Source organism: Thunnus thynnus, chromosome 24, assembly GCF_963924715.1.
Source record: "Thunnus thynnus chromosome 24, fThuThy2.1, whole genome shotgun sequence".
Lineage (NCBI taxonomy): Eukaryota > Metazoa > Chordata > Actinopteri > Scombriformes > Scombridae > Thunnus > Thunnus thynnus.
Genome location: NC_089540.1, coordinates 869,719 through 897,610, shown reverse-complemented (window position 1 = coordinate 897,610; position 27,892 = coordinate 869,719). Strand labels below are relative to the sequence as shown.

Here is a 27,892-nt window from a genome sequence, read left to right as displayed (position 1 = left end):
GGCTAGCAGCATGACTTTAGGGATGGCAATGTCCGTCAGTTGGTTTGTTGGTCAGTCCAGTCCAGAATGCCATATCTCAAAAACTACTGAATGGATTGCCATGCAATTGGTAAAGACATTCATGGTCCCTACAGGATGAACTCCAATGGTTTTGGTGATCCACTGACTTTTCCTATAGTACCACCATGAGATTGATATTTGTGGTAGTGTATGAAATGTTTTAACAACTTTTGGATGAATTGCCATGGAATTTAAAATTTTCTGTAAATTAGGTTGAACACTCATATCCCCTTTAGTACAAATTGTTATCTTTTTGGAGATCCTCTGAAATATTCATTTTAATTTGTCCATTACTTTGCAAAACTAATGACATTTCTACAGGATTCTGCTGTATTTGGTGTTCGATGCAAATTAACAAATGTTAGCATACTAACACGCGAAACAAAAATGAACATGGTAAAGATTATACATTCTTAACATCAGTATATTGACATTGTCACTGTGAGCATGTTGATGTTAGCTTTTAGCTCAAAGCACAGCAGTGCTTAAGTACAGCCTCACAGAGCTGCTAGTTTTGTTGCTTTGATGGTGGCATTAGAGGAAAAAGTCAGAACTGTCCTCACCAGAAAAAAAACATTGGTTCTTTGTTCAAATGCTTCAAATGAGCTGTACTTTCCTTCTATTTTGACAAATGACTTCTAACTGTTGTGCAAATAATTACTGTCCTAGTAGCAGCGCCAAAGTAGCAAAACGTTATACTACCACAAGAACTGTTGAGTGAGGTGGTTTGGCATACAAAGTGTGTTTGTATGCCAAACCACCTCACTCAACCACCCATCTTTTACCAACAGTCAATAGTCAACAACATTGGCTAAACCTCACTACACCCTAACAGTGGCAGATCAGAAAACACAATGAGTTCTTTTTGTGACTGTCATGTTGTTTTGGAAAGTACTGACAATTAGTCTTTTTTTTGATTAGGTATGAGAATATCTTGGGTCACAATCTCCTCCATAAATACTTTCCACCATACCAAGGTACCTCCAAATGTAATGGTTGGAATTCAGTAGATTTTACTGAAGATTTTCACGGTATCCAGAGTCATCCTCTAATGCTTTCTGATTGTAAGACTGCATTCAGACAGAAATCAGCCCTGCGTTAAAACAACGCAGGAGGCTGTGTAGGTGTGGGCGTGTAGTTTAAAGTAAAACAATGAAATATGATCCAGGAAGTCTAGTTGGAGCTACAGACGAATGCATTCCAAAGCTTATCAGATGCCAAAACACCAACACCATACCACACGCATTTGTAATACTCACAGATGTGATTTTACAACTCTGGAAAGTTATCAAGGTGGCAGCTGTTATCTTTTGTCCCCTTGCCCAACGCAGCACCCTTTTTTGCATTGCATTGCAGCAAAAGTTTAGTCTGGTTCAAGGCCAGGTGCCAGGTGACCCTCCGTTGTTTTACCGAACCCTCTGTGTTGGCGCCCCCGCTGAGTCAATGTACTGCCCCCATTCAAATGAATGAGAGGGCTGCGCTTTTTCACCCAGAGCTAATGTCAGTCTGAATTTCTTCCCTCCACCATCCTGCCAAAATTTCCATTTGTACACAATAAATGTTCAGATATAATGGCCAGACTCTGAACTTTGCAGTGCCATTCTCAGGAAAAATGATCAACATTGCGCACAAGATATTTTTCATGAAAGGACATGAAACTTGCTGAGCATACTTCCCCTTTTAATTTAATGTCCCGGTGATCTTTTCTCTAGTGCTGTCAGGACATTACATTATATTTTTAGCCTGCACAACTGATCCTGAGAATAGCAGACTTATGAGTATGTCTGCTCTTTTCAACATTTGTTATTGAGGTGTGTGACGGACATTGTAAGGCTGGTAGCAGGGCTATAGACTATCAGTACAATAACAGATTTATGAATAACTAAAATGCAGGTTAAATATAAATTAAGGCAAAGTAAAGGATGTCTTAAACAGTTAATGGCCCTGCCATTCCAAAACAGGTTCTGTTTTTCCTATGTGTGCATGGCCCACATGGATGGTAGTGAGCTTTCTTGTTTCTGTGGTTCTCCTAAATCATCTAGGGATGAGCTGTAGCCCCTAACCACAATAGGAAAGCACATATAAGGTGTGTCCCAAGTCATGGGTGCCTTCTTCAAAGTTTGCATTTCAAGACTCAATAAATCATAATGAGTCAACAGTTTTGATGCATTCCCACGGCTCCTTCTACAGCTGAGAAACGCGGTCTCTGTTGCCCAAATTTGGAGAAACTTTGCAGCTCTCAATATCTGACAATAAATTGAATGCTGGTCACTTGTTTAATGATCCCAGGTGCTTGCATACATATACTGTGTTGTGCATCACATCAGTGGACTCATTCAAAAGCCACTGCACGATGTGAAAACTGGAACATAAACATAAAGTCCATTGTTAGTTTGCTTTTGCTTGTTCTAGCAGACTGAACATTATGTTCATCACTACATGGAGGCTGATAGAGGAATTCGCATGCATTAGGACAGAAAAGTTTGAAGTTTTATGAATGTATTTACCATTAACCTGGTACATTTTTTACATTTATCAAATGTTATTGTGAATCATCATAACTTGAAAACTCAGTCAGACTGCATGACTCAACCAGTAGCCTGGGGCTTCACATGACCTGAAGTTTGGTACCATTATGAGGCTTTGGTTTCTGCCAGGCAATGAGAAGTCCACATTTTGGTTTCTAATCACTGACTCAAGCACCCTCTTCCTAAATACCATTGAGGGCCTTGACATCCCAGTTTGCTTGACCAGTCCTGATTTAAAGCACTGCTGCCAACTCCTGAAAGTAGCTGGAGCTGTAATTTATTTTGAGGAACTTGGCCCCAAAGTTGGGGGAGTCAGTGGAAACAAAGCACAATGGATACATATTTTCCTTTATGTTAAAGGGTGGGTCCACAATGTCCATATGAACAGTGAAAGAGGTTTTCCTTGCTCTAATCATTCCTTCTGTTCATACTGGCTATTAAAAGATCCCCTTCAAATGTGCTTTCAATGTAAGTGATGGAGGCCAAAATACACAGGGTGTCCACACAGTCATTTTGTGCAAAAATGCATTTAAAACCTGATCTAAAACTTAAATGAGGCGTCAGCAGTCTGAGTTAGTCATATCAAGTGGATATCTGCCACATTTACAGTCTTTCTAGCATCAAATTCCCTCTTTGTGTTTCCTTGGACAGTGTTTCCCTGTTGAGCTGTGGTGGAAGGATAGTAACAAAAAGAGGGACTTTTGCACTAAAAGACTGTAATGTTGAAAGATATCTACTTGGTTTGACTCATTTGGACGCTGAAGCTTCATATTAGCTTCAGATAAACTTTTAAATACATTTATGCAAAGAAGGAGGACTGTGGATTTTGTCCCCCATCACTTACATTGTAAGTGCATTATGAAGGAATCTTCTAATGCTCAGTATGAACAGGAGGAATGATTACAACAAGAAAAACATGTTTCACTGTTCATTTAGGCACCTGAATATTGTTTTAAGACAAACTTAAAAAGTGTGAAGCTGTCCTTTAAGTTCCTGCTGTGGAAAAGGTAATATGTGAGGACACTAAAGTGAGTCCTCTGTAGTGGGTCAAATTAAATTAGTCATACAATTAAGAGGAAATCACTTTAAATTACTACAGCAGAGTGATAACATAGACCTCTGTTTGATTCCAGTCTTACTGCAGTCCTGACTGGATGGTGTTTTTCAGCCACTGCTTTGTCTTTAAAAGGAGTCCAGCACTCTCCAACAGAAAGTCTCTATTTGTGGAACCAGGAGAAATGAAGATGTTTTCCTCCCTCCATATGCAGATTGAAATATCTCTATTTTTTTCTGTCTTGATTCAGTCAGACAAAGAACGTTAAGCATGTTGACATGCAAATACACACTCAGGTGGGTAATGTTTTATTACTGAGTACTCTCATCCCTATCTCTCCCTCACTCTCCACCGTTATGGTTGGGGATTATCATTGTAGAAGGCAGCTGTTACATAACAGCAACACACACACACACACACAGACACACACGCAGTGGGGAAAAACACATAGTCATAATAGAGTTGTTTAGAGGTGGAGAGCAGAGGATGGATAGAGATGGAAGGATCAGAGAAAAGCAGTTTTAAATTGTAGGAAAGAGAGAGACGGCTAAGCTTTCCTTATTCATTTGATAAACAAAGACATGTAAACAGAAGCTCGTTGGCTTGACTGATGCCAGACTTTTGAGGCCGATATTGATATTTGAGAGTTTATGAAAATCTGGTAATGATACATTTACCTGATAAAATAATTTCTTACATAACAGAAAGAAACATTTCAGTACATTTTAATTAAATTTGGTTCTTTTTGTTTTTGTGATCAAGCTGGAAATTTTACAGTGTAAAAATAAACCTCTCAGTGCTCTCTGCTGAACAAACTTTACCACTGTACCACCACATTTTAAATGACCGCAATCACATCTTTGACATTTCTGTACTGACATTTCCTGTCACATATCGGACGACATATAAACCAGCACAATGGAACTGCAAAAAGCTAACTTTTGGCTGTAACAAGTTCTAAAACACATATATTTAGCATGCAGTCTGCTTTATTACATGTGAATACATACATATGTACAGTTCAGACAATAGGTATTTTAATAGTCACATATTTTTTGTTCTTCAGGCTCTGTGCTTCAGCACCTTCAATTTGAAATAAAATAGTGGATACTACATTAAAGTGCTAAGTCTCAGCTTTAATTTGAGTATGTTTACATTAATACAGAAGGAACAGTGTGTGTGAAGTATAGCCCTTTTAATACATAGTTCCCAGATTGCAGTGGTTCAAAAATAATTGCACTCTACTAAATATTTGTTGGGCATCTGTGTGTTGTTTTATCGTTAGTTCAGCACAAAAGAGCTCACATGTGGCTCAGAGTTGACTGAGAGTTGAGAGTTGCCATATAGATTGAGGTGGAGTTTTCTGACAATATGAGACGTAAAGAGGTGACCATGCAAGTGAAGAAGATGATAATAATAAGGCTAAAAAAAGCAAGAAATCTGGTGGATGAGCAGAAATTCATTTGCATGGTGAAGAAAAAGCCATTTATGACTGCACAGCAAGTCAAGAACGCTATTCAGGATGTAGGCGGACATGTTTCCTTGTCAACGATCAAGAGAAGACTCGATGACCAAAACCTCTGAGAATTCAGCACAAGATGCAAATAATCTTAATCTTAATCTGATAATCTTAAAAAACAGCTAGACATGCTGCAGTTCACAAAAATATACAAAAAGAAAGCTGTAGAGTTCTGGAAAAAGTTCCATGGAACAATGAAACAAAAATCAGCCTCTATCAATATGATGGAAAATAGAGCCCGACCAATATATTGGTCAGCTGATATTATCAGCCAATATTGGCAATGTGGTCTGATATGCGCCAAAAACTTTTTTTATTTTTAAGGTTTTTTAAAGTTATATTGGCAGCATTTTCTGTATATTTGATCTTTTTTCTTAATTCAAGTTTAATGTATTGTGTTAGATGTGTTTTTTTTGTTCTGTGTTTTTTAAATCATTTATAAAATGATTAAGTTCCCAGTGAAGTTTACTGTTTCAGTGCACTGATGTAATTTTATACGATTGAGGTGTTTGTTAAACTGTAAAATATCACGCCTCCATTGCATATCTTTGTCACAAGTGCTTGATAACCACATTCGAGGGATCATTGCAAAAAATGTGCATTTATGTATATATTCTGTGTATATATAAGTTTATCGGCCGATATATTGATATCCAATTCTTTTTACTCCTTAGTATTGGTATGGCATCGGCCTCAAAAATCCAAGTTTTAAAGTTTTAAAACAGGGCTGTTTTCAGTCTGAATGCAGACTAAAGTCAAAGAGATCCAACAACAAGCAAAAGCTGCAAGTGTTTGCAGGGAAGGTATGGGAGAGCATCACTATAGAAGATACAGAGCGTTTGTGTTTGTTTCTATGGCTCTAAGACTTCAGCCAGGCATTGATTGCAAAGGACTTTCCACTAAATGTCAAAGGTGATTTTGTTTGACTTCATACATTTGAACCCCAAACCTTTGGGCATCATGTGTTAAAAGGGCTAAATCTCCCACACAGTTCTTTAGATATTGATGTAAACCTACTCAAATTAAAGCTGAGACTTTAATGTTGTATCTATTACTTTATTTCAAACTGAATGTGATAAAGCACAGAGTCTGAAGGACGGAAACTGTGGAACTGTCAAAATACTTACTGTCTGGACTGTATGTATTATCCCATTTATACTTAATCTCTTCATGCATCCTGGGTAGATTGGATAACTGATTGATATCCAATGCCAAAAAATCCAAAAGTAAATGCAACCTAAAAGCACTAGGGACTGACTGTAATCCAGTTACCAGAGACCAGTTATAGCCAAATGTTTAAAAGATGTTAATCCATCCGTTTCAGCAAGTATACTTATGTCAATAATTGGTCTGTGCAAGAAGCCAATTACTTCCTGTCCCGTGTAACCACAGGAACAAAACAGCTTCAACAATTTAAACACACGTTTATACAGAAGGCATACGTGCTGCGGTGACGTGTATCTGATCCCTGATCAGATTAAAATTCATTGATCTGTATGTGTGATAGAGCTGTGCGTGTGTTATTGTTGTTAGTTAGCTACTAAACTGTTCTTCTTTTTCTGGTGTTTGTTGGCATTTATCAAACAGCTTCAGGTGCATTACTATCACTTTCTGGGCTAGAGCACTGCAGACTCTGCGTTGCATGAAGCAGGGTAAACTTTCTGCAATCAGATTTGTCATGTGACTAGGGAGTTGCATACTGTACATGTGGTGTAACAGTATGAGTGATGCTCGACATTTATTCAGTATTTGTTTCTGGTTTTCTGTGACTTACCTGCCTACCATGCAGCCTCTCTTATATCTCATAACATCAATAAGAGAGACAGTCACTCCTTCATGGTTGATTTTAGCCACTGGGTATGTAGGTGGTACAGGTTTACTGGACACAGTGCTGCAAGTTTGGAGGCAAAGATGGAAGCAGATATTCCTGTCTGAGCAAAAAACGAATGTGAAATCCTCATTGCAATAAATAAATAATAATAACGGTTTTATTTGAAGACATTGCATTTCAACTCTGACTATAACTGTCATTAGCTGCAGTGTGTGGTTCAAAGAAAGCCAGTCATTGCTGTAATGACCCCTGACCTTTCTGATAGAGCATTAGGAGACAGAGTGCCTGTCTGTTAAATGTCAGTGGTGGGATTAAGTGAACAGCGGAGGTTTCAGTGCGCTGATGATTCAATGTGATGTGACTTCCTGTTAGACCGTATGGTGGTTTCTGTAGCAGAGTTCTCATACTCAAAGCTGTGCGCACTTTTGTCCTGTGCACCAATCTGGTGTCTTGTGCTATATGATATTATATCACACCACATGTCATGTTTTCTGCCGCATCCTACTTCATTATGGTCTTATCTGTTGTACTGAGTTAGGCTACTTTGTGGTGGTGTGGTCTGCAGCAGTGTGTTGTGTGGCCCTGACTCATTCTGTTTCTTGTAAGTTCAGTGGCACAACTAGAAACAGATATGGAACAGATTTTCCACAGAGCCCTTTTTTTATTGTTTTCAATAAATTGGCATTTATAGTTATGTAAATGGGTAATATAGATATCCTGTTGACAACTGGATTATAAAAACAGAAATTTGCATGTTACACATACTGTCTGGCTAATTGTAATCACCAGCCTTTTGGAACCCATTTCCCTCATTTTCTCTATACTCATATGCTGAGTTGTCTGCTGCAGGAAACACACAACAGCTATTTGTTACCTGGCTGGCAGATCATAAAGGAAAAAGCTTCCACAGTTAAGAAGACTTCACAGTTAGTAGTAGTGCATTGTAGTTTCACGCCTGTTGGCTAAATAGTTAGGGTTGGGTTCAGTTTTTTGTTGTTTTAGAGAGCTGTCGATGCAACTTTTTGAATTGTATTGTGTAGAGAAGTGTTTGTAATATTATATCCACCCCATTTACAGTGAAGACAGTAAGTTTTTGGACAGTTACGCATTCTTTGTTCTTCAGGCTCTGTGCTTCAGCATATTCAATTTGAAATAAAATAATGGATATTACAAATTCCCAACTTTACTACCTATTACAACAACCTTTGCAATGCACATTGGTCATTTTACATTTAATTTGCAATACCTTGCCTTAAAGTGTAAAATTTTTTTTTAATTCTACTTACTTTGTGTGTGTATATAGAATGCATGGCAGAGCTGTTGTAGTGGATTGCATTAGATTGCACAGGTGTTCCTAATAAAGTGCTCTATGAGTGTAGGTTCTTTGTATCTGGGGCTACAGAGTTCAGATTTTTAGCATGCTGTTGTTATGAAAAACTGCTTTCTCAGTTTACCTTTAGCTCACGTTTCTGCTACTGTTCACGTAAAACGATACTTTAAGACTCAGCAAAAGTGAGATGTAATTTTGAAATCCAGTGAAACAATACCACCATGATCAATTTGTATTTTACTCTTCTGCAACTACAATGTCTGAATAAGTGTTGGAAAGGAGACACACAGAGATGATAAGCAGGATTAAAAGTACCATAAAGGGCAAAGTAATGATGAGTATTACATTTTATAGTTTTTAGATTTTTAGATTTTTAGATGTCAGATAATTAGCATAAAGTTTCAGTTTCATTACTCTTGCTTCTCCATCTCTATCTTTATATCACTCATTCTTCAACATGCTGGGAAGTCAACCCACGTCTGTTGTTGAACATCACTAACTGAAACTGTATGAAAATGAAAGTCATATTCCTAGCAGCTCATGGGTGCTGCATTCTGAATGCTGTATGTAAGTTGTAGCAGTTGCCAGGCTTATGCCTGCTTAGTCAGTGAACTTAAATAGTTAAGACCTACTTCAGGTTCCTACAGTCAAAATGCAGCAAATGTTTCTGGTTCCTGGAAAAGGTAAAAAAAGGCACGAACTGTAAGTCAGACGAGGCAGCGTCAGCAGCTTATTGTAGACCCTGTAAGCAGAACCTTATCATTATATTGAGGTTTCAAGTAGTTCATATATATACACACACACTCTCTCTCTCTCTCACACACACACACACACACATCACATATATATATATATATATATATATATGTTGACAAACAACAGAAGAAGGCAGTGGTGATAGACGTAGCTATCACAAGCGACAGCAACATCAGGAGGAAGAAACACTAGAAGCTGGAAAAATATCAAGGGTTGAAAGAGGAGCTAGAAAAGATGTGGGGAGTGAAGGCAACAGTGGTGCCAGTGGTAATCAGAGCACTGGGGACTGTGACCCACAAACTGGGAGAGTGGCTCCAGCAGATTCCAGGTACAACATCTGAGGTCTCTGTCCAGAAAAGCACAGTCCTAGGAACAGCTAAGATACTGCGCAGAACCCTCAAACTCCCAGGCCTCTGGTAGAGGACCTGAGCTACATATAGCTATATATAGCGTATAGCTATATGTATATGTATGTATGTTGAAAGCACATTATAATGCTAGGTTTTATGCAACAACTGTCTGTGACAAATAATCTCAGCTCAAAAGTCCACCTAATAGCTTTTTTTGGTGCTTTCAACTTACCTACATCTTACCTTTAATTCTTTATTGATGTATGTCGACTGGAGTTGTACCTCCTGGTGGCCTCACTCTTAAAATTAGAAAATAAGCAAATAGTTTTAACTGGTTGAAATTCAAATGGTTTGAATTGGTTGAAAGCTCTGAAAAAGCTAAATGGACTTTATTAGCTGAAATGATTTAGTTGCACATATTGTCAAGAATGAACCTCCTTGTTGAAGAACTGTCTGTGTTATAGTAATTACTGCACTTACATTTATGGTAGTGCTCCCATATTTGTGTTCTTACAGTCATGACTCTACATGAGGGTAAATAAACACTCTAAAAGAAGAACAAGTGAATCAACTGATCATGTTGAGGGAACCACTGAGGGGGTTACCAGTTGATACCAATTTCTATGACTTGACTGACTTTGAACAAAGCAGCACTGCATCAGAGATCCCTTGATCCAATTAAATAACTGGTTAGATAATTAAACATGGGAACAACTGACCTATTTAATTTGTTTTAATGAAAACTTAATTTTCTTTTCAGTATTTAGTCATTCTTTATTCCTTCAAAGAAACTACTTGTCGTATCAGTAAGATTTGTGGAAACAATGTGCTGTTTTGATGTTATCATCTATGGAACTACATAGATTTAATTAACAGAACAGCCTATTTGCTCCTTCAGCATTTCTAAAGGAAGACTGAAGAGAAGGAGAGGAGCTGGACCGTCATCTTATACTGGCTGGATATTAGAACATCATCTGAACTGCTATCTGACCTTTAACCAGACAGGGAAAATACACTGCTATGTTCTTCACTCAATCATATCTTATCAGAGGCCATATAGCATTTGTAGTATATCCCATATTCTATCACACTTGAAGACATGATGGATTTCTTTTTCCAGCGTCATTTCCGTCGTCGCCAACAAAGACAGAAGCATGCCGCTGCTGTCCGTCAGCCTGGTCCTGCAGTTCCAGCCAGTAAAGCCAGGAGGCGCTCTAGTGTTGGTCTGCCCTCTGTAGCATTAGTACAAAGCAGACGCTCCTCTGTTGGTTTACCTCCAGTTTGTAATGATCAGCGCAGGCGCCCCAGTGTTGGCTTACTGGTGGCCAGTGGACAGAGGCGACAGTCCATTATAGACATAGGATTAACAAACACAAGTGAACCAAGGGAAGAACCTGGAAGAGGAGCTGAGAAAGCAGATGTAGCCATCAAGAGAGGAGGGAGGGCGGTCCAATATAAAAATCACCATGCTCGTCGTCCCTCCCCCACTGTCTCCTGTGTACATCGAGGACTGGCAGTGCGATATCGACACCCTTCCAAAATAAAATCCATTGAACCTCATTTACTTGGATCCTCTATGTTACTTGCGAGTCTAGTCCAGATGGGCAGAGGAGTGAAAGAGAAGGAAGAGGAAGAATTAGATGTCTCTCTGTACTCCTTCTCTGAGTCAGATGGAGAGGAAGGGAGTGGTGAAGAAATGGAGAACAGAGCTGGGGGAATAAAAGATGTAAGGCCTACCTCTCAGATGCAGTTAACGCAGGCAGTTGTTATGGAAAACATTAAACCCCGCCCCTTGCTCCGCCCTCCTCGCTGTCTGAGACGGAACTCCTCCCACCTCCTCCCAGCAGATTCTGTCTATCGGAGCAGTGAGACAATTTATGGAGTTTATGGCCAATATAATCGCAGAAGGTCAAATCAAGTTCCTTGGACTTTAAATAAACCCATCCAGACTTCCAACACCAGCCCCAGTCTGGGTCAACTGGCCTCAGCAGGTCTGAACTCTGATCCTGGGGCTCCAGAAACAGATGTGCCCTCATCTGGGTCTACACTCCATAAAAGCTGTTCTTCACCACTGGGGGGACCAGAGGGAATGATATACTATGATCCGTATCTGGATTCATGGGAGAACTTCCTGTCGTATGTACACACACACACACACACACACACACACACACACACACACACACACACACACACACACACATGCAGAATAACACAGTGTGCTTGTACTTGTATGTGGTTTTGGTTTTGAGGGCAGGACTTCATACTAGGCTTAAGCTTGAGAGTTTTTCCTGTATGCTTTGACACAGAGTAGCTTGCCTATGAGCACCAGGCGCGGGCCTGGCTCTAGGAATGGACCCCTGTAGATGGTTGATATAATAACCTAAACTCAAGGTCCACTTGCTGGCCTTTTCCAGTGGTTTGAATCAATACCAGTAAATCTTTCTTGCTGCACCACTACTCCACTCAGGTGTTGCTTTCAATAAGGATAGATCCTGTGAGTAGTTCTCGTTAAATGACAAATCTTAACTCTAGGTCCACTTACTTGGTCAGTCTGCCAGAGTTTGCTCAGTTGACGTGGTGATAACTCAGTTGTTACTAAAAGGTGCAGTGTGTAGAATTTAGTAGCATCTATTGGCAGAAATGGAATATATTATTCATAAGTATGTTTTAATTAGTGTATAATCATGTGAGCATAAGAACCATTGTGTTATTGTTACCTTAGAATGCGTCCTTTATATCTACATTGGGAGCGGGTCCACGTTGCAATTGGCCATGATGCACTGCCATGTTTCTACAGTAGCCCAGAAAGGACAAACCAAACACTGGCTCTAGAGAGGACCTTTCCATTTTTCACGAGTTTTGTGTCCACTGTGGGTTCTCCTACACACTTGAAAGGGCAGGGGTATTCAGTTGGTTGCAATCTGCAACCTCACTGCTAGATGCCACTAAATCCTACACACTGGTCCTTTAATGTGACTTAGTATGGAATTTCAGTCACATGATGACAGGTAGTTGTATATAAATGGAGATGGTAACTCCTGTCTCTGAGGTCAGATGTGAATGTCGCCTTTGATCTTTCTCCTGATGTCCACTGACTCTTGGTCGACGAGCTTTGACCACTTCCCAGTTGATGCTGTGAGTTGTTTTGGTCTTTCAGTGTGAACAGTCTCTTGTTCAGAGTCTATTCCGGGGTGGGGTGGTAGTGGTGGTGGTGGGGGGTGTTCCTGTCTTCAGAGTGTGCAGCACGTAAGAGGGTCCCACTGGGATGCTTCTGGTGGTCCCTGCTGATTTAGCAGATTCTGTTCTGGCCTTAAGTTGGGGTGGGATTCCCATCGTCTTCTCTTTGGCCCAGATTGACTCCCCTGAATGTACGTATATCTTCTAATGACAACTGAGCCATTTCCCTTACAACTGAGCAAGTTCCATCCACGGAGTGAACCTTAAGTTAACATTTTTACCAAACTACATTTCCAAGGTCAGAACTGAACTTTCATTCATGCTCATAGGAGGATCCAAGGATTGTTTTGTCTAACCCCTGAGGCAAGTTTGCCCAGGTGATCCTACCATAAGTCCATTGACCTTTTAATCAGTCACATCTTACTGTTGGTAGTTAGTTGTATCATCCCAAGTAGATGATAAAATTTTAAATTTTATGTGGTTCGAAGTGAGTTCCAGAAGGGTTTTTCTTGATTCTGGATTCCGATTTAAATTTTTTCATTAAATGATCTCCTCAATGTTACTGAACATGGAAACTCAAGAATCTCCTGAATAATGTAACAATCCTGCAGGTTTATATTCTTACCACCAGTTTCAATTATTAACACTTTATTTCTGAGAAGTCACATTTGGTCTGTGATTTTAGTGGATGGCTAAGAATACTACATTACCCATAAGCCCCAGCTTTCATTGCTATGGAGAAGAAGCCAGTCAGAGGCATGAATCAGAGTGGTAATAAATTCAAAATACTTAATGTGGTGCCATAGTTTTTGTTCCAGAAATTAAAACTGAACCTCAACACCGTAATCTTTAGATTCTGCTTGCTGTTAGTGGTGCACATGACCGAATTTTTAAAGCTTGGTGATTGGCTGTTTCTTACCGAAATGTACCTTGGGAGTCATAGTTAACTTCTACCTCAAAACTCTTTATGTACAAAGTCTTGTCCCTTCAACCCTAACCCTTCAACTTTTTATCAAAGAACCAGATATTTTCTAAACACAGTTGTTCATGTTTTGTGTACTGATGATTTAACTGGGGGAGCTTCATTCCAATCCAAGCTGTCTGAAGAGCTCAAACTGTGAGTCACGTAACATTGTTTATGGGGAAAATGGATGGAATTTTTACTTCTGGAACCAGGGGTGCCCAAAATAGCTCCTCCCACTTCGCAACTCTATTACAGTAAAGGGAAAATGTGTTTTACCATTGTATCATCTGTTTTTCATTTGTTTGTTTTTTTACCCCACTGCTTGCATGGCAAAGAATTGTCATGTCAGTCAGCTGGTTGGTTGGTCTGTCCTGGTCCTTGGCTTAGAGAAGCATTAGGTCACATTGCCACAGAAATGTATATGAATATTTATAGTCCCTTGAGGATGACTTTGTATCACAGTATCTTGAAAACAAATACCCAGATTTTTGTAAAGTTTGTCATGGATATTCATAGTCCACACTATGTTTGTGGTGATCCTCTGACCTTTGCCTTAGTGTCACCATCAGGATACGTGTGTTATCTGCTAACAGGCAGTCTGAAATGTTCTTTAGTACATTCATGCTCCCATGGTGATATATATTTTAGATCTGAATGACTTCATGGCCTTTCCTTTAGCACAGCTGTTGCCATCTGGCCACTGGCTCTCTAGGGTGTTGTAAGTACTGACAAGGGTAGCTGCAAGATTAGCTCTTTTCCATTCCTTGTTCTGCCTATTTAATAATGTGACAATGGCAAATATTCAAAAATTAGGATAATAATGAATAATAATTTACATTAGATACATTTAAGAGCTAAACTGATGGTGGATTTTGAAGGGCATTACCAATATCGATATTTGAGAGATTCTAAAATCAGATAATCGTATATCTCCTGATATTCATTTTTCAACTGAAACACAGAACATAAACAAATATTTCTGGTAAGGGTCCCTTACATTTGATTGTGGAGATTTATAGTCCAACATATGTACTGAGCAGCACATGGGGAGTGTCTGAATCAACCTCACTCTCATTTACTTCTCACAATATACGCGTTTATTTCTAGTGTTTTTCAGATGGCTTAATAAATCCCTCTAATATTTCCAGGTCTAGCCAGGTGTTTTGGAACATGATGATCAAACATTAGGAAAGGTTATTACTCCTTTCAGAAATGGTGCTGTACCTCAGCTTTAAACCTTTGACACAAATTATACTTCCTCTAGTGAAAATCAGACATGTTTCCAATGCACTGACTGTAACACGTAATGAAATGTGAGTTGAAGGGATTGGTGGATATATATTTTATCATTAGGTCTGTTAGGCAGAATTATTGGGACAAACGTTTTTGTATTATAAGGGATCTGAGAGATAACACAGTGCTGTGCTCAAAGTATATCCACATATCTTAGTCCAAGATGAAAATAAAACTTTATTAAATCCAAGCTATCCACAGTGAGGGTGTACGCTGGATGAGAATGGCATGAGGGTGAATTCTGTTACATTGAGAGCATGAATTAGTTGTTTTTTTTCTCCATGGACCCTCGCGGGTTCAGACTGGGTATCACACTCTATGTTAATAACTTCACAGCTATCTTCCACTCTGCTGACAAACCATGACATTAGCTTGCTTTGTGGCTAACAAGGGAACTACTGACGCAACAGATAAACTGTAGCTTTTATAGTGTCTACAGTGTTATACTGACATGTCTGACCTGACTCAAATGATTCATTTACTCACTTTTTTTTTTTTTTTTTTTTTTTGTGAAACAAGCAGTAACTGTTTAAACAAGTTTAAGAACAAGTTTATCAACCGGCTTTACAACTCAACTCAACCCTGCACCGCTTTGCAGCTTCATAGTACACAGACATCCGCAGATTGTTGCTTTCATATCATATTCAAGTTCACAGCAGTCAGAAAAAACGATAAGTGATACAAAAATATGCCACAAGAAATAGATGTGAAAGAAACTCTCCCACCTCTCAGTCCTAAAAGCAGTGACAGCTACTTGAGTAATTGCTTTTCATCGTTGTGGGTTGTTAACCGTCCTACAACTAAGTGGTTGATTATGCAAAACTTCTAAGTAAACTAAAGAAGCATCATGTTTAAAATTTCTATTATGCAACGTTATATACAAAGTTGCCAGCTACAATATGTTGTGTATGTATACTGTGTATGCTGCTTCTCCTGTTCACTGATCTCATGTAGCATTATTTGTGCTTGGATAAGACTGAGTGGCTCCTGTAACCAACTGACAAGTAGATAAAATCAAACTATCTGTATTGGAAGAGGGATCCCTCCTCTGTTGCTCTTCCTGACGTTTCTTCCATTTTTTCCCTATTAAAGGGTTTTTAGGGGAGAGGGCGAGCGTCTGACGACAGAGGATGTCATATCGCTGTACAGATTGTAAAGTCCCCCGAGGCACATTTGTGATTTGTGATATTAAATAAAACTGAATCGACCAGCAGCAACACACCAGCTGATTGCAGTTTATTATCAGCTTCTATCATCTGTCAAAGAAAGCAGGATCATATTTCAGTCCCCTTTTTTTTTTTTTACCTTGTGAGCCAGAATTCACCCTTGTCATTGAGAGTTTTCTTTCTCTCCTTTCACTGCCTGCTTCAGAGTTTGTGCTTACTGTTGATGTTTGGCATGATTTTTTTCAAAGCCTGCAGTTTATTTGAACTATAGCCATCGCATAAGTTGAAAAGTTATAAAAGATTATTAGGCTGCTATTCACTTTCTTTATTGGTTACAATTGTGACCAAGGTAGTGAACAATACTTTGAGCAGCAAAAAGATATAAAGTCTGATGGTAAACATGCCAGTCTTAATGTTTAAACATCCACACTGCAGATTACATGAAATTGCAACATTTTGATTGAAAGAAGTTACAAATTTCTGACTCATAAATAGTGGTTTGGATGAGCGTCTATGTTTGAAGTGTGTGTGTGTGTGTGTGCGTTCCCTCCCGGTAGTGATGGGTAAATAAAGCTTTCTGAAGCACTATGGTTCATTGTTTCAAAGCATTTGATAGAGTGAAAATGGTGACATCTGTCGGGCATTTCTTGTTTTTCCGTTTATATGGATGGATCTAAGCTGAGACGTGATGAGACAGTGAGTCAGAATAGAAGTGGTCTCATCACTCTCATTGTATTGATTTTGTTCAGTAAAGTCTATATTATAAAAACTGACACTTTTATCAGTCTACAGCTCAGTTTGTACTTTACTTTGGCAGGTTTAGAAGCACATCCTGTTTTCAAACAAACAGTTGGGGTGGTCATGTGATTTTCAGGGCGAAGCAAGGCATCAAAACGTCCCAAACATTTTGCTGCTCTGAAAGGTTGATGCTGTGACATCACCACCTCCAGGTACTCTGGTCTTTTCCCACTTCAACCCTGAGAGGTGGTCTTCAGAATGGGTAGTCTGACCTCTTTTGTTGTATGTATTTTGTTAAAGCACAGGTCTGTTTTGACATGTCTTGTGCTTGTGCAGTCCTGATAGTGGAAAGTTGAGCCAGTTTTGTTTGCATGTAGCTGTAATACTTCAAATGTCATATTTTTCATTGTTACTATTAATCTCAGTTTTTACACTTTGTTTGCATGTTTTTGGATGTTTGATTTGTGCATTTTTTTTCGTGTTTTGGTGAGAGTGAGAGTAAGGCAAATCTCAGCTGACCAGAATTTGCATAAACAATAAATGCCACATGAATTCCTCCCAGTTCAGGCTCCACTCTCAGGAAATCAAACCCATACAAAGAAATTTGGATACGACACCAAGATCATGACAATAATATGATGACACTACACATTTTCCCAGCCTCGCATGTGGGATCCTTCAGTGTCATCTGGTAGACAGATTAAGTTGCAGGAAACTTGCTCCCTCTTAAAGGTGTACTATGCAGGATTTGTTTGTTGCTGTTTGTAAAAACAACGTTCAAATTTGGCCCCTCCTCCCCAATTCAATGAGGCCAGAGCGAGCTGAGAGGAGAGCGAGAGAGAGAGAGAATGAGAGAGAGCAGCGGTGGTTGAACGAGCTAGATAGTGAATGAAGAAAGATAGCGGCGCTAGCAAGGACAAAGCAGTGTATCGGATAAGTGAAACATTATTTTCTGATTGTTTCATGGCAGTTACATTCTAAAGCACAAACAAACACACCCACACCTGCGCACACCTCCACATAACCCTACGCGATGGTGCAGCATTGCTGGATTTTGTGTGAATGCAGAACTTTATCCTGTCCTCTGTGGCCTTTCTGCTGTGTGTGTGTGTGTGTGTGTGTGTGTGTGTGTGTAGCTCAGCCCCGCCCTCGGTCAAGCGGACATACAGACCTGCAGCTCTTTATACATCCATGACACAGAAACAGAGAGCAGAGTGGAGCAGAGGAGAGAGACGGAGAAAGTGATGTAACCCTGTCGCTACACTACAAGTCCTGATCTCACAACTGGGCGTTGTTATTGGCTGGGGGCTACACACCCACTGCCCAAAGGATGACGCCCTGAAACGTCCCAAACACAGCCAAATAATAATAATATAATAAAATACAGGCAGAGGGCAGAGTCTCTGTACATACATACACCACTACACACTTCTAGTGGGACATAAGTGATGGTTTAGAGGGATTACTTTTGTACATACATAGCTATATGTACATTGTTTTTTAGGAAAATCCTGCATAGTATACCCTTAACCAATCTCAAAAAAAAAAAAAAACTGAACACAAAAATGTGATACTCACAAAGATGAAGATACTCTGTGTACAGCAGTGTCTCTCTCATGGGTGCCAGCTGATGCAGGGCAAATACAGAAAGCATTCCAGCACACACCAGGATACTAGGATAGACTTTCCTGTCAGTCCTTGTATCCTGGTGTGTGCTGGAATGCTTGTTTGACTTGATGTCACATCCACATTTACTTGAGGAAATGACAGGTTTGTTTTTTTTTTATATTCTAGAAGGCATGGACCTACCCAGTCGCCTCTCCATTAGTGCCGCTAAATTTATGCAAATGTATGCTTTTATGTTTATTTTTACAATTTTAGTTGTACTTTTTGTGTGTTTTCAAATGTTAACATTGGAGTAAACATCAAGGAAGAGGTGGAAGGGATAAACACCAGCTACGATCCCGACCACACAGTCAAGCAAGACCATCTGTGCGTCCATCTCTGCGTCCATCTCGACGTTGGAGGAAACACTGAGGTAAACATAGAGGGATTAAACACCGGCTGCAATCCCAGCCACATGGATCTTCTCTGCCAAGCATCCTGCTATATAATAATAAACTGGATGACCTCCACGCCCGCATTACTTTCCAATGGGATGTCAGGAACTGTAATGTCCTTTGTTTCACTGAAACTAGGCTAAATCCTGGAAAACCAGACAGCACCGTTCAACCAGGTGACTCTTTCTCCGTATACTGTTCTGACAGAACAGTGGACTGACAAGAAAAAAGAGGGAGGCGTGTGTTTTATGGTGAGTAAGGACTAGTGTGACAGAGGGAATATTAAAATGCTATCCCGTTCCTGCTCACCTGATCTGGAGTTATTGTCAATCCAATGCAGACTGTCATCAGTCATTATCACAGTGGTCTACATTCCACCACAGGCGAGTACAGAGGCTGCTCTGTTGGATATTTGCAAACCTTGAACTGCTCACAGACCAGTTATCCTGACGCTGTGCTCATTGTTGCTGAAGACTTCAATTAGGCTAAGAAGGTTATGCCCGACTTCCATCAACATATTGACTGCGCCTCAAGGAGAATAAATACTGGACCACTGCCACACACCATTCAAATATGTCTACAAAGCGGATCAGGAAGAGTGACCATGCGGCCATCTTCCTAAGGTCAAAATATGTAAGTAAACCAGTGACGCACGAGGTCAGGAAATGGTCAGGCCAATCAGAGGCCGCCCTACAGTCTGCACTACATGATGCAGTCTGGAGCACGTTCCAGGACACCACTATCAACACTGAGTCTGTGGTGGATTTAATTTGTGAAACAACAGAAGCAACTGTACTCAAAACTACAGTTCATTCCACAACCAGAAACCATAGTTTACCAGAACCATCCAGGATGCCATAAACGCATGCACTGCAGCCTACAACGAAGGGCCACGGCCAGAAACAAGCAGCAGCCTAGAATGTAAGAAGAGCAGTAAAGAAGGTAAAAAGGGGCCACAGGAGGGCAATCCCAGAAGCATATGGCAAAGTCTATGAACTATAACAGATTACAAGCTCGCCCCCTGCTGTACTATCTGTACACACACCACTGTGTAGCCACCTTTGACTCCAACACTATCATCAAGTTGCTGTCAACACAGCTGTGGTGGGCCTGATCACAGATAACAATGAAAAGGCCTACCTGAAGGAAGTAGAGGACCTGACCTGCGGGTGTCAGGACAACCTACTCCTTAACATCAGCAAGACCAAGGAGCTTATAGGAAGAAGTAAGGAGGGAACTACGCCCCCTTAATATCAATGAGTCCTCGGTGGACAGGGTGTCCACATCACCGAGGGCCTGACCTGGGTGCTGCATACTGACTCAGTGCTGAGAAAGGCAAGACAGAGACTGTTTCACCTCAAATACTTGAGGAAATTTTAATGAGGAATTTCTACTCCTGCACCATCGAGAGCACCCCCTCCCCCCAAAAAAATCATACACATATATTTATTACTATTCCTATTCTATTTCAACTCTTTTTAATGTATACATTGAAGGAACTGGCAGGACTACATTTCGCTGTGATTTTACCTTACATGTGACAAATAAACTTGATTGATTGATTGATTGATTGATTGATTGATTGATTGATTGATTGTGGGGATTTTGTGATGTACAAACTGGTCAGAACCTTGAAACATATATTTCTACTCATGATATATAAATGCACCCTCTTATTCATTTCTGGTTCCCTTTACGTGTCATTTGTTTTCTGAACCCGGCTCTGGTTACCAGGAAGATATTTTTAACAAAATGTTTCTTTTACTTAAATTTATTAAATGCCATTTTTATTTGTAAATTAAGAAATTCAATCTCTAATTTTAATGCTAATGAGATGAGATGAATGTGTGTGATATATACCTTGCAGAGTGTTATTGTAGAAATGTTTGACCAGGAACATGAACATTGTAAGAAAGGTCAGTTAAATTTTAGTCAAAACTCTTTAACCAGTGGAAGTGTCAGAGATTTGAGTATTTTCTTTCCTCTTTGAACTTTATTAGCCTGCATTGTCCAGAATATAATAACAGCATTCATGATTTCTCTCTTGAACAACCTGTCAACCTGTCAATCTGTTGCTGTGTGTCTCCAGGAAAGCGATAGCCAAGTCCGGCCTGCACCATCTGCCCTGTCAGCCCAGCACATCATCTCTGACCAGAACGGACCCAGAAGCAAATATCCGCAGTACTGTGGACTGGACTGTGAGTCTGAGTAAACACACACACACACACACATTATCTGTGCTATACGTCTGCTCTCGGCCTTATGTGTTATTGCTAGTTTATCAAAGTTTGATTCCTGATGTTTATGTTTAGCTGCTGAGGCTACTGTGATTCATAAAAAGAGTTATGTACAATCTCAGACTAAATAATAAACCCCAAGTTGACTCTGACTGGCACAGTTTTGTGCTAAGGACACCATTTAACACCAACAACATTTATGTATGTGTGGCAATGAGACAGCATTATAGAACAAGTCATTTGAAGTTTCTACCCCCCTGTAAGTTTTCTCTGTGTACTTGTGTGTTTGTATCTGTAGGAGTCGGCTCTGTATGGAGATCATATCTGGTTTGAGACGAATGTGTCTGGAGACTACTGTTATGTGGGAGAGCAACACTGTATCGCCAGAGCGCTGGTTAGTATCACATACTGATTAAGTCTTATTTGTATTTATTGGGACCACTTCTCCCTCTCTACTCTCTCTGTCTGTCTTCTCAAAATTATTTCCAGCAAATGACATTCATATGCAGATATTTCGAATCAGGGAAATGTGTTTGGGTAGAACATAATGCTTCAGTGTATCAAATAGAACGTTTATGTTTGCACCTCGTGCATGTTTATACAGTATATCTACATCTGCTAAATGTTTACTGGCAACATTTTACAGCCAGATATTCCTTCAGTATTTGCACTTAACAACTCAGTTATCCGTAAAAGGGAGTGATCGTCCAAAGTACAAAACAGTACAAATTAGGTAAATGGAATGTAGTGTGTAGAAATAGTCCTCTTCACTGAATGTAGCTGCAGTGGTTGAGATTAGCAGACCTCACCAGAGAGCTGGGAAACAAATGACACTTATAGCAGCACAAGAGTAAGGATTGAACACCAGGTCAGTTGAATCAGGGCTCTGCCACATCACACCAGATCTAAGCTTCAGACTGTGTAAAGATGACTCCAACACAGTTGTTCATATAGTAAGTAGTAGGATGCAAAACACAGGCAGGAACAGAATGAACTGCTTGTCTTCACCTTTTTGTAGCCCTGAGTATGGGCTAGACCCCCCCAGAACCAGACAGGAAACACTTTAAAGGATTTGAGCATGGGTGTTTATTCTCAGCCTTGTACAGTATGTGTAGCAAAATAATCTGAACTCAAAGGTCCACTTACTGGGTTTTTGGAACTGTTTTTACAAATGAATTGCCAACAATTTTGATATTCAATTTATCATTTTCAGTTGTTTTTTAAGAAAAAATGCCCAAATTCTCTGATTCCAGCATGTAAAATGTGAATATTTTCTGGTTTCTTTAGTCTTCTATCACAGTAAACTGAATATCTTTGGGTTGTGGACAAAACAAACATTTTAGGTTGCATCATGTGCTTTGTGATCAACATTTTTCACCATTTTCTGACATTTTATAGACCAAACAATTAATCGTTTAATTGAGAATATAATCAACAGATTAGTCAATAAGGAAAATAATGGTTACTTGCATCCCTACTTTCATCCTTATCTTATGGTCTTCATTTGCCATGGAACTGGATCAGTTCATTGTCATTATGTGACCTAACTTTGGGACTTAGATAAGAGGTGATTGTATATTGGGGGAAGATGGAGGGAGATGTTCAAAGATGTGAATGTCCTCCTTGATCTTTCTCTGGTCACCCACAGACTCCTGCTCCATGACTTTGACCTCTTCTCAGCAGATGCTGTGAGTGGTTTTGGTCTGGTGTTCACAGACAGCTGATGTGTTCATTTAGTCTCTTGTTCAGGGCCCTTGCTGTTTCTCAGCTGTCACATGTGATGTCATGTTGATATTGTAAACCACTCCAGTTTTCCTCTCTGAGGGAGGTGCTCTGTCATAGAGATTAAATGATTATTTTGTCATGTACTGTACAGCAGAAGTTCTCAACAACTGGGCTGCTACCAATTGCAACCGTGTCACAAGGAAATAATATGATTTGGCAACAAAAGCTGAATAATGATTCTACAACTTTATAGGCTATTATAGACTATTCTTGCGGTATTTAACTTAAAGCTTAAAACTTATATGCATTTTTGAACAAAATGATTGTGTGGACACACTGTGGATTTTGGTCCCCATCACTTACATTGAAAGCACATTTGAAGGGGATCTTTTAATAGCCAGTATGAACAGGAGGGATGATTACAGCGAGGAAAACCTCTTTCACTGTTCATATGGACACCTGACTGTTGTTTTAACACACACTTGAAAAACTGTGAACCCATCCTTTAAACTTGATGCAGTCTGTGCTGCATTTTTACATATCACTTTGTCTCGTCATGTTCCCAACAACTATCCATCACTACCATTTCAGCATTCAGCAGTTCATGAAATCTTTGTGAAACAGTGATGCTGTAGTACTTCAGTTAGTCATAAAATTTCATCATCAAACACAGTCAAGTTATATTTTTGCTTATGTTAGCTCATATCAAGGTCATACATATGACAAGCTTGTCATATCACACACACACACACACACACACACACACACACACACACACACACACACACACACACACAAAGTCATCACATGTCATAGAGTTTCATGTCATATCATGTTATGTATCTGTTGTGCTTTCAGCATTTCACTTTTATTAGTACATGACTGACCCCTGGTGGTCAGAGGTGGCATTACTGCCTCATGTTCTGTCCATTCAAATAATCTTTCCTAGTTGCTGACAGTCAGAACAGGAATTACTAGATTACTGTTGTTTCATATATAAATTGTTTTACTTTTGTTCCTGTTATTTTATTTGTGTTCAAAATTAAAATAATGCTTTCCCCTCTTTCTCTCTCTTTCTAGCAAAAGTCAGTCAGCCGAAGGAAGTGTGCTGCCTGTAAGATAGTTGTCCACACCATCTGTATAGAACAACTGGAGAAGGTAATTTCTCTGCTTATATTGAGAATACTTTTACCAAGCAGACTGATTCAGTGAATCCAAATGATTTCATCTTTTAAATCCACTTCACAGAGACAAGAAACATAATGACGCAGGTGTAAAACATTAGTCATCGAGGAGGGATAAAGGTGGAAGGGAGAAGATTAAAGAAGGATGTTTAAAACGTCATTCATGAGGGACAAAAGGTGATAGAAGGATTAAACTTTCAGTCCTCAAGGATGAGTTTAAGATCAGAGAGAAGTGAAAAGGAGGATTAGTTTAAACCCTCAGAGATGAGGTAAATCTGAAAATGTCATTTTATTTGTTCTGTTTTATTTACTTTCATTCTGAAGCAGAGGGCAGCACATTTAAAAGAATGTGCAGGTTGTCTTTAACCATCACTCCTGTCTAACCTGCAGTTTCCCAGCTCTAGAGCCATTCTGTTGGATGCCGCCATGCCCCTCAATGACCCCACCTTTAGAGTGAGATACACAAAACCTCTCCCTTCTCTCCTTCCTACTCGTCTCTAACCTTCAACCTGACCAAAATGACTGGGGTTGGTGTCTGGACCTTTCTTCAATCAATCCATATTGAAACCAGTATCAGTGTTTCCCTCAGGATCAGATGAGAATTTATTTAGTGCGAGAGCCCAACAAGTAATCTTTACAGGTGGAGGCAAATATACTGGGGCCACCGCACAAATAAAATCTCTGCAGTATACAGGGAACACAGATAGAACATGTACTCTCTAGAAGCAGCTTTGGCATCCACAAGTTTGTGGAAAATCCTCTTTTCAATTAGTTAATCAAAACAGAATCTAATCCAGGTCAGACACACACCCTCTGCTGAAAAATCTGTTCTTACATCAGCATGACAGGGTCATTTCCTTTTTTCCTTTTCCTTATGTCACATAGACTCTTCTTTCTTTTGTCTCAGGTTCTTGTTGATGAAAGTGGTGTGATAAATCTGACATGTTTAAAAGGTGGGCTCTGTCGATCATTAAAGATCTCTGTGAAGGTTATGGTATTAAGGGCACTTTCTGAAACAGTAAGGTTGAGGCAGCAAAGATGGATGAGGAATGGTCACAGAGACAAAGTCAAGGAGGAGGAAACTGCAGACTGCAATTACATGGCTGACTGGAATCAGTCTTGTGTTTCAGCCAGTTCACTGACCTTTGACCCCTTCCCAGTTGATGCTGTAATGGTTTTGACATCAGACTACTATTATCATGTTCATAAGCCTGTTTAAAAGCTTAAAGCTGATGTTATTTACCCACAACCAACACAACTGTCAATAACAACAGCAGAATCAAGAGGAATACTTATACTTGACCAAAGGTGTGCACACAATGTATAATGAGTACAGCTGTACACATTCCCTCACGATCAAGTCTGACATATTTAATAACTTTTGAAGCTTTCAGATCATATCTGTGCATTTGAACAATGTGATATTGTTAATGATGGACCTGTTGATGGGCCTGAGTTTAAAGTGGACATATTCTGCACATTTCTAAGTCTGTATTTTTAATCTGGGTTTTACTGGAATGTCTTTGCATGTTCACATTGCAGTTCAAAACTCCTTATTTATCTTATACTGACCCTTAATGCAGCCCCTTAGTTCAACCTCTGTCTGAAACAGGCCTTCGTAGCATCTGTCTCTTTAAGGACCCTCTCCCGATGAGCCCAGTCTGTTCTGATTGGTTAGCTTCTGGAAGCTGTGTCTCAGCCATAGACTGTAAAAAAATAATGGATGTAGCCACTGTGACATCACCCACTGGTTTGTGGACTCCTGTTTTGAAGCCTCAAATTCAGCCTTTTTGACTGTCGCCATCTTGGATTTTAGGGCCAGTAGTTACTATATCTGGAGGAGAGGGTGGAACTGAACCTAAAGCTAGCATTAGTTGCTAGCTTGGTTAGCACAATGCATTTACCGTCTGTGGTTAACTGTGATATTGCTAATGCAAATGATGAATTTGGCTAGCGAAAAACAGGTTTAAAACTAAACGTTTGCCAGAAAAACTGAACATCCGACTCCTTAGAGGGTCTTAGAGTACAACCAAACACTGAACTGCAGCATAGATATCCAACATCATAACAATATGTATATGACAGAAAATCACAAATAGATTAATATGCCCCCTTTAAGAAGTTAAAGATGCTCTGTGGAGTTTTCTTATAAACAAAAAGAAGTTGTGTTTACATTCTGTGTTAGTCACCAAAACACATTGTGTGTGTCCTTGAGTTCTAACAAATCGGTTGAATGAATTTCCTTCCCTATAGAATTTCCTTCCCTATAGCAAAGCCCATTATTAAAGTATTTTACATCCTGCATCCATGTTTACCAGCTTACAATCTTCTTCTTCTTTGTCTTGACCCACTCATAAGAAAAGCTCCACAGTGCTACTAGAGGTCAGAAACTCCATGGGTTACCTTTAAGTGAATAAACAAAGAACATTATCTTAGTGATTCTGCAAGGATAAACTCGTGTTTCTTCAAGCTGCTGCCTATGTCATGACATTAATAGTACCACTAATTATGAGAAACTAATTACCAACTAATACATTATTTGTTATAAAACAGTGCATACCAGTGAGGTCTGTGATATGCAAGGCTGAACTATGATTTGTAGGAACAAACAGAATGTCATCAAAATTAACCAGAGCCAATTATCATGATTAAATGACATGTTCTATATGCCCTCCCCCCAAAAAGTGCTATTGACATGACAGTGTTCAGCCTGGCAACCACAGATGTCTGGTGGTGTCTGCTTTCTCTTTACTGTTTTCACTTCATTATGAGGAATCATGGTGCCTCACTGGAGGCGGAGCTCACTTTCACTGATATGTCACATAGGTACGTCTGAACCTCTTCCGCCTAAAACTTTGTCTCTCCTTAAAACGCTGTCGACCTGCCAACCTAATCACTGGAAATCATTATGGTTCCTGTAGATATGCACATCTACAGATGTTGTAACAGCTGTCTGTTCTGAAGGTCTTCCTCATAACCTCTCATAGTAGATTGTGTTGTGATCTATGTATTTACATCTGTGTTCCTCTCTGCTCTTCCTCTGCTCTCCTCCAGATTAATTTCAGGTGTAAACCGTCTTTCAGGGAATCAGGCTCTCGGAACATTCGAGAGGTGAGTTCTTAGTTTCTGCCTCCATGTTATTGTTGGGGCTCTAAGTGGTGAAGCTGCTGTAGAACCAAACAAACAAATATCAGAAACCTCAAAAACTGTAGCAGCTACAGCAACAAACTTAACTTTATTTTCACTTTTACTAATATTTGTATGTTGTTTGTATTCAAAAAAGGTCATGGATTGAATGTTATGTAAATCTAGGTTTGGAAAATGATAATTTATGTCATTTGTGTGTTTCTAGCCCAATGTGGTGCGTCATCACTGGGTGCATCGAAGACGGCAAGAAGGCAAATGCAAACAATGTGGGAAGGTGGGTGGTAATTTTGATGTTTTTATAATAATTTGTTAAGGATCTTTTGAATGTTTGCTTGTTGTACATTGACTTTATATGTATGTATGTATATATATATATATATATATATATATATATATATATATATATATATTTCTTTGTTGTAACAATGCTTCTTGGCAATAAATCTTGTACCATTGGAAAGCCTCTTTATTTTCCTTTAAAATGGTGCCAAATTTGTAAGGAACTTGCATTTGTGAGATGAGCAGCAGAGCTGAGTATGTGGGTTGCGCCCATGAAAAATTTGCCAAATCCTCTCTGCCAATGCCAAACAGCTTATTTTGCTGTTGCTACTGACTCTTGTTTTGAGCTTCTGGTACCCCCACTGTAGCAGGGCTAGGTTTATATATACACTTGCATTTTCAGTTTTTGATTACGTTGTCAGAAAGGTGATTCATAATAAACATAATTCTTTATGTTTATTATTGACGTTGTAGTGAGTGGTGGTGGTGAA

At 39.5% G+C, this 27,892-nt stretch overlaps 1 protein-coding gene across 4 annotated transcripts in view; it reads left to right on the top strand.

Moving 5' to 3' along the window:
• The window catches only part of LOC137177362 (diacylglycerol kinase zeta-like), a 120,295-nt gene that overhangs the window by 10,115 nt on the left and 82,288 nt on the right, over positions 1 to 27,892 (top strand). For 2 of the 4 annotated variants that reach the window (XM_067583602.1, XM_067583601.1), the window contains exons 2-8: positions 10,327 to 11,564; positions 20,919 to 21,027; positions 21,365 to 21,460; positions 23,872 to 23,949; positions 24,366 to 24,428; positions 27,030 to 27,086; positions 27,328 to 27,396. In XM_067583602.1, the coding sequence (XP_067439703.1) occupies positions 10,528 to 11,564; positions 20,919 to 21,027; positions 21,365 to 21,460; positions 23,872 to 23,949; positions 24,366 to 24,428; positions 27,030 to 27,086; positions 27,328 to 27,396 (1,509 nt within the window). In that variant the 5' untranslated portion in view covers positions 10,327 to 10,527. The remainder of the gene's footprint in view (positions 1 to 10,326; positions 11,565 to 20,918; positions 21,028 to 21,364; positions 21,461 to 23,871; positions 23,950 to 24,365; positions 24,429 to 27,029; positions 27,087 to 27,327; positions 27,397 to 27,892) is intronic. The other 2 variants (XM_067583604.1, XM_067583603.1) reach the window with 2 other exon arrangements.